Here is an 11,418-nt window from a genome sequence, read left to right as displayed (position 1 = left end):
CAGTTTGAAAACTTGGGACTTCCACGCAATGTGCACAAATGTGAAAGACGTAAAATTCTTGGGATGAGTTTCATGATGATTTCCTTGAGTGTCAGATAGAGTCAATCAGCACGAAAACAGGCCCTTCGGCCCCAACTTGCCCATGCCAACCAAGATGCCCATCTATGCTAGTCCCACCTGCCTGCGTTGCCCCATATCCCCCTAAACCTTTCCAATTCATGTACCTCATCTATTCATGTCTTCTATTCTCTCATGGAGTTCAGAGGTGAAGCATCAACTTTCTACAATTCCTTACCAATTATGTGGGGCAAAGGGTTAATCAACGATTTTTTAATAGTTCCTCAAATTTCAAGAATTATGAAAGAAGAAGGAAAAGAATTAGTTTAACTTTATGTAGGTAAACAAAAAGAAATGATTTCCTGCCCAAGGCTTATTTAGATATGATAATCTAATTCTACATGCTAACAAAGCTTCCAAAAATGTCTTGAAATAATTAATTCACAATGACCCTAGAGCATGTTTGAGCATACAATTACCACTCATATGCAGTTTATCAGTCTCCCTAGTCTTTAAAGGAAGAGAAACCTGCAGTGTTCACCAATCTGACCTGGAAAGTAATACCAGGCCACTACCAATATGTCTGTCTATCATCAGCACTCTTATGGCTTACAAACTACTGAATCCTTTTTAGACCGAGGCAACTAGCAATGGGAACCAGTTATAGTCACAGAGACATACAGCACTGAAACAGACTCTTCGCCCCAACTTGCCCATGCCGACCAAGAAGCCCCATGTAGACTAGTTCCACCTGCCCGCGTTTGCCCTATATCCCCCTAAACCTTTCCTATCCATTTACCTGTCCAAAGGAATGTGAAATGTCTTTATGGTACTTTCCAGAATTACCTCCTCTGGCAGCTCATTGCTTATACCTATTAGCCTTTGTGTGAAAAAGTTGCTCTTCAGATTGCTATTAACTCTTCCCACTTTCACCTTAAACCTATGTCCTCTGGTTCTCGATTCCCCTTCTCTGGGTATGATGACTTTGTATTCACCATATCTATTCTCCTAATGATCTTATACACCTCCATAAGATCACCCCTCAGCCTCCTGAATAACGTCCTTGCCTGCCCAAACTCTCCCCATAGCTCAGGCCCTCGAGTCCTTGTAAATCTTCTTTGCAATCTTTCCACCTGAACAACATCAGTTGCTGAACTTGCCCACACACCCCAAAGAATTGTTGTGCAGAAATGCCAATGCTTTGGTTTTTATTCAGTACTGCATCGAATCATTTTCTTTAGTGGAGGGTCCCATCCTGATGGATGGAATAGCGTATTATAAAGCATATATGTAAATTAGGTTGATTTTCTTTAGGCCCCTTGAATTGACAAACTATTACACTCCTTGAATGGGAATGGATATAATATTGTATAAACGCTGTTTTTTTATAAATAAGGTTCACTCCACCAATTTTCCGGCACTCTTGGATGCTGGATTATCAGTTTTCCCAGTCTAACAGAGGTCACGGTCTCCAGGAGGAGTCCAACGGTACCGGAACCTCCTTGGCCGCCAAGGGGCCCGCAAAGTCGGCCTTGGAACTCAGCTATGGGAACGGATCCACCGGCTCCGGCTGGGCCGGAGTTCCAGAGCCCCGGCCGCAGGGGGCAAAATCCACCCACCAAAAGGCACAGAAGTCCAGATGAGGTTGAGATGAGATTGGCTGCCTCACTGCCCGAGGCGCCACATTTTCAGGGGGACTAGCCCTGTGCAGATTTCCAGTGTGCTCTCATCATTTTGTCCGGATTTAAGGAGGTGCGGACCACCAGTTACCGGAAAATTGGTAGTGGACCTGTAGTATACTGATTTTATTATTTCATTGTTTCAGTCAGCTGCTCTTAACCATAATATATGTTTCATATATTCCTTATTACGTGCTCGAATGTTCCAATCTGTCAATGCTAGAAAACAAATGTATCTGATAAAGCTGTTGGATTTAATAGACATTTTTGCAGATATACAAACCTAAAAGCCATATATAAATCTAACGTGATTTACTGAGATAGCTACCCATCATTTATGTAACTGTTTTGCTTATTCTTTGTAGTTTGAAAAAGATATCATTTGTATTAGAAATAACTTTTTATGATGTTATTTGATTGCTCACTTACTGTTAAACAATCATCTTATCACTATTCTGTAAACATCTGTTCCTCCTATAAATCTCTGAGTGACCATCAGTGTAATTGTTTTCAGCAGTGGTTTTCTATCTCTCCTAGTTGTTTACGATGGTGAGGAATCAATAACGGACAGTGATGATTGTATTGTCGCAGGCTTGGAGCCAGGTTGTATAAAACAGGTTAGTCTATTCATTTCATCCTGTGAACTATAGCAAACAATTCTAATGCAAGGCAATATATTGTTTGAATGAGATATATTGAACGGATCATTTAACAGCAATGGATTGTTTCTTGAAAATCTTTATGGCTGATCAAGGGAAGCAGTGAGTCAGGTGACGTAAAATGACAAGGGGAAGGAAATATAACGGCATTAAAATGCAATGCTAACGACATCATACGTTTTGATCCAGTGTAAAGATACACAGAAAGTGTAGCGTTGTTGATATTCTCATTCATGTTAACATTAGCCTGTCTTCAAATTTAAAATTATTCTACCTCCTCCAATAGTTGCGCTGCAATCCTGTGGATTTGTAATGACATGTCTCAGCTTCATAGACCCAAGTACAACATTGAGGGTTTGGATTAATAGTAACACAATGATTGATGACTGCTGGTTTAGCTGTCAGCAAAATTTGATCCTTTTTTTAGTTCGAATCCTGGTGCTGCTTCCGAGCCTGACTTTGTAGCCTTACTTTGAAAGAATAGTAACGTACGTGTTTGCATCTTGCAAAGAAAGTAGGGTCAAAGTTGCTGAAAAGATTTTTATTTTGTAAAGTGAACAACTTCCTACTTTGTTTTTTTTTGTACTGAAAATTGATTTGATATGGGTAGGGTTCTGCTTTTGACAGTCAAATATGATACTATGATATGATGGCTAAAAGAAATATTCAGCTGCAGGAACTCAATATCAATGAAAAGGTCTTACTGAAATTGACCTCTAATGCTCTCTGTATACATTAATGGCTTATTGAGCTATCAGTTACAGAACATATCTCAGTACATTACGCTGCCTCTATTGAAAACATCTGATCGATTCATTTATCAAGGCTAAGTGCAGAAGGTCATTTGAACCATGATTTTTCAATTATGTTCTTTTCTCTTATATGATCTTGCATTTCTAGCATTAAGTAGTATTACCAGCTACTTTGGGTCAATAACCATTCCTGATTGGCTTTCAATCCCTGTCCAGTCCTTAAGTAAAGTATGTCTAACATCTCATTATGTGTCCATCTACATTAAGCAATTGTCCATGGGTGATTCGCTGTCTACAGATCGTAAAGAGATCCCATCACTAATTTCAAGTAATGGCACAGATACCTTTTTAACTGGAAGAATTCATATAAAAAATTTAATTTCAAATTCTACATTAAAATATGTGAATTTATGACATTAGGAAATGAATAATTACTAAGTAGCATTTGCCACGGTTACTCGGTAGCAAAGAAAAATCAATAGCATGTCACTATACCTGCAAAGCATTTTAACTTGAAAATAGGATAAACGTCCCCAATTATTGACACTCAATCTGCTAGTAGCAAAATAGAAAATTACAAAGCTGAAATTTACGCCTTGAGTGGTAATTCTTTTTAATTTTGAGTTTGAAATGTATTCAGATTTACTATTTAAAGTGGAAATACAGCATTTATATAATTAGGGTGACTGCACCTTCAATGGACTAGTTTGTAAACTTAGGAAAGTAAGAGAGGGCAAGACAAAATCCTGGCAGATAGTAAGTGTAATTATAGGATTAAAAACTATGTTCTCCTGTTGACGGCAAGATAATAAAAATACACACCTCCAGGAATGCTTAAGGTGTTGAACCCAGTAGATCTAATTACATAGTAACTCAGCTGATCCTCAAATATATGGTAATTTGTAATGCATACTGATTGAATTTTAAATACAACTATGTTCATGTTAAGTGTTAAGTAATTAAAGTGCTGTGCCAATTACAATATTATACCACCGGCATATCAAACTTCAGAATTATTCTTTAGATGTTTTGATCAAAAAGAAATCCAACAGGTTTTCTGGACCATGCTTCACTATAGATCCTGTCTAGTTTTACTGCCTGTGATGTATAATTAAACACAGATTACTTCATTTCATTTACAACATTTATGAGCTGCACTTTGTCAGAATGAAATGCTTGTCCCCTCCTTTCCTCACCAAAGTGGTGTAATTAGTGTTAGCATCTTCCTTAACAGTCTACATAAAGTTTAGTGCTTGTATTAAATCAAGTCATTAACATAATGTGCTGTACAATTTGCCCCTATCTCTTTTCGCTTCCACTACATCAAAGCTTTTTTGAGCAGCAATGTAATTGGGCCGTGCCAGCTTGTCAAGTTCAGTCAAGCTGATGGCTGCTTTTCCTCTGAAAAGCTTCCAGGCAGAATAATTAATAGAGAAGAAAGTCGAGAAAATGTAAAAATGTGGACTGTTATCTATGAATATTTAATATATTTGAATAATCAGAAGTTAAGATTATGAATTTGATCTATAATACATCGATTAAAAGCTCTGTGCTGCACCCAGAAATAAATATACAACACTGTTGGCAGTACTTAAATGCTGTCCAACCTAATGCCTGATCACCACATATTCAAATTGAAATAAGGAACAATATATTAATGATTTTGTGGGCGGCGCGACTCACGTCGCAGCGGCCTCTGCAGTCCGTCTGTCTTTTTGTTATTTTTTGTCCCGTTTTAATGTAGTTTTTATTTTTTTGATGGGGTATATGTGTGTGTGTGTGTGTGTGGGGGGGGGGGGGGGGGGGGGGGGGGGGGGGGGGGGGGGGAAACTTTAAAAATTTTTCCCCTGCACGGAGAACCCGACTTTTCCTTGTTGGGTCTCCGTTGCCGTTGGGGCTGCAACGTGGAGCGGCCTCCAGCAGGAACGTCCTGGGGCTCCAGTCACGGAGCTGTGGACCTACTCACCATCACGGAGCTGGCCGAGTCCGGAGCGGGAGGAGCGGTGGTGGCGCGCTGCTGCGACCCGACCCCGGAGATTCGGAGGCTTACATGCAGGTCTGGCAGACAGTGATATCGGGAGCCCGCGGGTCCCTGCTGGGAGACCGCTTTTCGGGGCTTCCGCAACGGCGACTTCACCCGCCCGAGTAGCGGGGTCGAGAATGACCTGGAGCTGGGCCTTACACCATCGCCCGGCGTGGCTTCAACGGCTGCAGGACTTTGCCATCGCCTGCCCGGGGCTCCAACAACAAGACCCGGAGCGTGGCCTTGCATCACCCGGCGCGGCGTTAATGGCCGCGGGACAAATTGTTATCGCCTGCCGAGGGCTCTGACTTTGACTCTGACATCGGGGGGAGAGGGAAGTGCAGGGGAGAGATACGTTTTTTTTGCCTTCCATCACAGCGAGGTGGAGATGCGCTGTGATGGATGTCTGTGTAAATTGTGTTGTGTCTTGGGTCTTTTTTTTCTTGTATGTATGACTGCAGAAACAACATTTCACTTGAGCCTCTATGAGGTTCAAGTGACAAATAAATTGTATTGTATTGTATTGTATTGTAATATTTAGTGGGAAAAACGTTTATTGGAAGCATTAATTCCAAAATTCATGATGTGTGCATTTTGGGAGAGTACTAATACATGTTATTCCTCATTCACAATGTATCAAACAGTTTTCTGCTATAATAACTTCAGTGATCATCCTATATCATTTTTTTTGCCAGTTTTAAACATGCCAAAGTAATATAGTTGATTTAAGTTTGTTCTCGAAAGATAGAAGATATACTTGTAAATTATTGTCCTTCTCCACTCAGGTAAATCTGAAAATTAACCCTGGATTATTTTCAATGCTGCTACTACTTACATTGCATCTGTTTATCTATTAATTTTCTTTCACACTATAACTGGAGATAACAACTTGGAAAGTTTGATACAGTGAATACATTTGTTAGGGAATATAGTTTATGAAAGTTTCCACTTTGAAAGACTTGTGGAATAGGGTTAAAGCACCATCTTACCAGTACCTGATACAAACCTGTGCAGCCTTCTGATAGATCCTTATGTCCAGTCTCAGCTGGGCTATGTAACTACCCAATCAGTTTTGGCATTCCTTTGAATTCTTGCATGGCCCTAGTTTCCCTGTTAACTCCCAGTTATTTCCTTGTAAAAATACAACAGAAACTAGGAGACAATCTTATAACATGTTGCAAATCAAAATTGTCTTAATCAAAGCATTTCAACTTGGATCTCTGCAGGGAAGTTATAATGGGTGTTCTCCTTAATAGAAGAGAGTCCTGATGCTTTAGCAAGTATTCCCTCAGAATGCACAAGGAATATCGCAGAAAAGATTCCTTTTCTGGATAGTCAGCTAGAAACTCTTTACCCTTTATAACATACCTTATATGCATCCAATTTTTGCCTCTGCTGTGCCATTGTCACCTTTTGAGATACTCTAAAACCCATGTGTGAAATTAAGTTTTAGGCGCTGGAGTCTAGTCAGAAGCCTAACCTAAGTTTAAGGCTCCCTCAAATAGAGGGCATAATGTGAAATTAGATACATGTTGAAGATTGGATGAATTATCTTTAGGAGTAGCATGATCATGTAATCAGGATAAAGGTGAAAACAGAAAAGAATTAAACAATCATTGCCTTAATGGGGTTTTTAGGACTAATTTCTCTTAAGGAAATCTAATCTTTTAAATTCAGCCAAAAGTGATCATCAAACATTACTAGTGAACACTGTTCTAAGTCAATATCCAGTTTGAAAATGAGACAATGTAAAAATCAGCTTTTAAAAAAGGGAAGGCAACGGGCCAATTTAACTTTTGTAAACAAATTGCTGCATGGAGCAAGAGTATATGTCTATGAAAGTTGGGGACTGCAGGTTCTATTGTGTTTAAATAAATCTATCAGAGTTGGCATTGTTTATTTCTTAATTCACACCATTACATCAATATAGTCTGTAATGATTGAAGTTTAGCTAATTTGATTATCTGTATGACAGTTTAAACCAGTTAAACCAGAGTGATAGCACAAACTCATTTCACTGTCATCGAAGTTGTAGAAATAGTAATCTATGGCAAAGGTTGTGGCACGTTACACCAAAATCTATGATATTGATGTTGATGTACATGTTTATATCAACTCTAATTAAACTTACATGTCTGGACTAAGGAAGTAGTCAATGTCGTTGAAACTATATGTGCCATTAAAATACTTCACATAAGATTTCTTACACTTTTGAATAAATGCTGCAAAAATATTATCTTTTGGTTCGCTCCTACATGCGTCATAGGATTTGTACAAAAACAAAAATACTGGTTTAAAAAGTCTGTAGTTTTAAAAAAGAGCTGGATATTCTCAGCTGATTATGCAGCCTCAATAGACAGGAATGCGGTTAATATTTCAAGCAAGTGATCTTTGATGTGTTCAGCTATAAATTGTAACGGTTAATGGCCCACTAACAAACCTGGGTTTTTCAAGTTTTCAATTTAGTTTTTCAAGATGATTCTTAATTGTGGTGGGCGGCGCGACTCTCGTCAGCAGTGGCCTCTGCAGCCCGTCTGCATTTTTAATTATTTTTTTGTCTATGTTTTTTATGTAGTTTTTGTTATTTTTTGTTGGGGTGTGTGTGTGGGGGGTTGGGGTGTGGGGTGGGAGGGAGGGGGTAACTTTTAATCTCTCCCTGCACGGGAGACCCGACCTTTTCTTTGTCGGGTCTCCGTTGTCGTTGGGGCTGCAACGAGGAGCGGCCTCCAACAGGAGAAGACCGGGGGCTCTGGTGCCGACGACTCACCTCACCGTCGCGGAGCTGGCCGAGTCCGGAGCGGGTGGAGCGGTGGTGGAGCGCTGCTGCTGCTGCGGCCCGACCTCCGGAGATTCGGAGGCTGCAACTGCGGGTCTGGCGGATGGCGGCACCGGGAGCCCGCGGGTCACTGGAGGGAGACCGCTTTTCAGGGCTCCCGCAACGCGACTTCTCCCGCCCGAGTTGCGGGGTCGAAGAGCTCCTGGAGCGGGGCCTTACAGCACCGCCCCGCGCGGCTTGGAATGGCCGCGGGACTCTGCGAGCGCACGCCGGGGGCTCCAACATCAAGACCCGGTGTGCGACCTTGCATCACCCGGCGTGGCTTTAATGGCCGCGGGACAATCGCCATCGCCAGCCGGGGGCTTTGACTTTGACTGACATCGGGGGGGGGGGGGGGGGGGGGGGGGGAGTGCAGTGGAGAGAGATAAGTTTTTTTTGGCCTTCCATCACAGCGATGTGATGGATGTTTATGTAAATTATGTTGTGTCTTGGGTCTATTTGTTTGTAATGTATGGCTGCAGAAACGTCATTTCGTTTGGACCTCAAGGGGTCCAAATGACAAAATAAATTGAATTGGGATTGAATTAAATAAAATTTTATTTCCAAATGAATCGTGCTTGTATAAAGTTCCACAAAGGACACACACAAACCTCTTTCTCTCCACCTTTTAAAAACATTCTCAGACAACCCAACTGAGTGTGACAAACATTCCATGAAGGAAGTTTGAAGAAAGTATATTTGTTGAGGACCAATTCAAATTTGTCTCTTATATTTTCTGTCATTGTCAGTAATTTGCAGATTCAGTTTGCACTCCAAAAAGTGCAGAGATTTGCACTGCTGTTTTGGATGCAGTTTTGTGCCTTCATTTCGGATTAATTGTACAGCAAAATGACAGCTTTGTCTTGCAGTACTTTCGATAATCATCTCCCCTCGGCCATTCCCCATCAAACCAATAAAAATGTTGGCAAATTTCAAGAGCCAAACAAGGAAGGCCAATTGGCAAAGATTTTGTCATGTTGGAATGAGAGCTGGAGCTAGCGTGTGATGCCAATTAATGTAAGCAAATAACCTAAAGGAGTCAGCAAGAAAAATGGGTATTGCTGCCATGAGAAAATATCCTAGTTATTCGTATAACTTAAAAGTATGTATACCAGCTTTAAAAAGTTTTATTTTGTGCCAAGTCTATGGATAGATAAAGGTACAAAAGGTCATGAAAACAACTCATGGATTTCTGAGAACTTTCAAGAATTGGATTTTTGAATAAATAATACCGATAACAATATCAGAAAATTACAGACTCAACGTTGAAATTAAATGAAAGGAAAGCCTGCATTATTTGCTACAGAAGCTAACGTTTACCTTCTGTAAACTCAGTAAAAGAACAGCGTGATAGATATCAAAGGAATGAAAGGCCATTTGTAAATTCTTTTATCAACTCAAATTGTCTTCTAATCCAGCTAGTCTTGGTATGATTACAAGATGGTTGTGCAGAGATTGGCCAACACACAATCGTTGATCCGCTGTTTTGATTGATGCTACATGTTAACCAGATATTGCTTGTGATAAATAGTCATCAACTTGAAACGGTAACTAAGATGCAACCTGGTTTTCAGCAATTTACTGTTTTATTGTAAATTTCCAGCACCTGCAAATATTTGCTTTTGTACCACTGTCCCATTAGCTATGGGCAATCCTTGTTCGAAGTGTACCGTGGCCCTATCCCCGAACTCTACCTCCGCTACATCGACGACTGCATTGGTGCTACCTCCTGCACTCACACACAACTCACTGACTTCATCCATTTCACCGCTAACTTTTATCCGGCACTCAAATACACCTGGATCATTTCCGACATTTCCCTACCATTTCTTGACCTCACTATCTCCGTCGCAGGTGATAGATTATTGACCAACATCCACTATAAACCCACTGACTCCCATGGCTATCAGGACTACACTTCTTCCCACCCTGCTTCCATCCCCTACTCCCAATTCCTCCGGCTATGCCGCATCTGCACCCAGGATGAGATGTTCCACACCAGGGCATCGGAGATGTCCTCATTCTTCAGGGAACGGGGGTTCCCCTCTTCTACTATAGATGAGGCTCTCACCAGGGACTCTTCTATACCCCGTGACACTGCACTCGCCCCCCATCCTCCCACTCATAACAAGGGCAGTCCCCCCCTTGTCCTCACCTTCCACCCTACCAGCCATCACATACAACAAATAATCCTCCAACATTTTCGCCACCTCCAACGTGATCCCACCACTTGCCACATCTTCCCATCTCCTCCCCTGTCTGCTTTCCGCAGAGAGCGCTCCCTCCGTAATTCCCTGGTCAATTTGTCCCTTCCCACCAAACCACCCCCTCTCTGGGCACTTTCCCTTGCAACCGCAGGAAATGCTACACTTGTCGCTTTACCTCCCCCCTTGACTCCATTCAAGACCCAAGCCGTCTTTCCAGGTGCGGCAGTGGTTCACCTGCACCTCCTCCAACCTCATCTATTGCATCCGCTGCTCTAGGTGTCAGCTGCTCTACATCGGTGAGACCAAGCGTAGGCTTGGCGATCGCTTTGCCGAACACCTCCGCTCGGTTCGCAATAACCAACCTGATCTCCCGGTGGCTCAGCACTTCAACTCACCCTCCCATTCCGAATCAGACCTTTCTGTCCTGGGCCTCCTCCACAGCCAGAGTGAGGACCACCGTAAATTGGAGGAGCAGCACCTCATATTTCGCTTGGGCAGTTTGCACCCCAGCGGTATGAACATTGACTTCTCTAATTTCAGGTCGTTCCTACTTTCTCCTCCCCTTCTCAGCTCTCCCTCAGCCCACTGGCTCCACCTCTTCCTTTCTTCTTCCCCCCCCCCCTCCCACCACCCTCACATCAGTCTGAAGAAGGATTTCGACCCGAAATGTTGCCTATTTCCTTCGCTCCATAAATGCTGCCTAACCCGCTGAGTTTCACCAGCATTTTAGTCTACCGCATAATTAAGTGATTTTTTTTTCCCAGCAATGTGGTAGCTTTCATGTTTTGTGAAATAATAAAGTGAATAAAGAAATTAACAAATGGGATGGAGAACAAAAATATCAGTAATGAACGTAACACCACCGAGTGTGAGGAAAATGAAGCAAGTTCAGTAACTTAAGTGTTTCTGATAGATAAGAAATTTCATTTTGCAAGTTAATTTAATGGTGAAGACCAGCAGTTGAAGCCCAATTGAAGTACATTTTGACAAAAGATGATGTATAGTAAGAAATTGGATATGCTGCATAAACTTACGCAGAACAGCAAACATTTACTTGAACGAAAATCACTTTCTCTGAAATTTTAATTGTTGTTATATTTATTTAGCATCATGGATATAACTTTTCACGATTTATTATCACTCATTGCTGTTCAGATCTGTGAGGGCAGTTTATGTGATTTGTGCCTTAAGTAGACCAAATGATGGATATCAGTCGTATTGTGCAC

At 41.5% G+C, this 11,418-nt stretch overlaps 1 protein-coding gene across 2 annotated transcripts in view; it reads left to right on the top strand.

Annotated features, from left to right (window-relative positions):
• The window catches only part of rpgrip1l (RPGRIP1 like), a 112,289-nt gene that overhangs the window by 72,641 nt on the left and 28,230 nt on the right, over window positions 1–11,418 (top strand). For both annotated transcript variants that reach the window (XM_055648433.1, XM_055648432.1), the window contains one exon: window positions 2,274–2,353. In XM_055648433.1, coding sequence (XP_055504408.1) covers window positions 2,274–2,353 — 80 coding nt within the window. The remainder of the gene's footprint in view (window positions 1–2,273; window positions 2,354–11,418) is intronic.

Source organism: Leucoraja erinacea, chromosome 17, assembly GCF_028641065.1.
Source record: "Leucoraja erinacea ecotype New England chromosome 17, Leri_hhj_1, whole genome shotgun sequence".
NCBI classification, from domain to species: domain Eukaryota; kingdom Metazoa; phylum Chordata; class Chondrichthyes; order Rajiformes; family Rajidae; genus Leucoraja; species Leucoraja erinaceus.
Note: the sequence above shows the minus strand (reverse complement) of the source record. Positions and strands in the feature narration are given on the sequence as shown.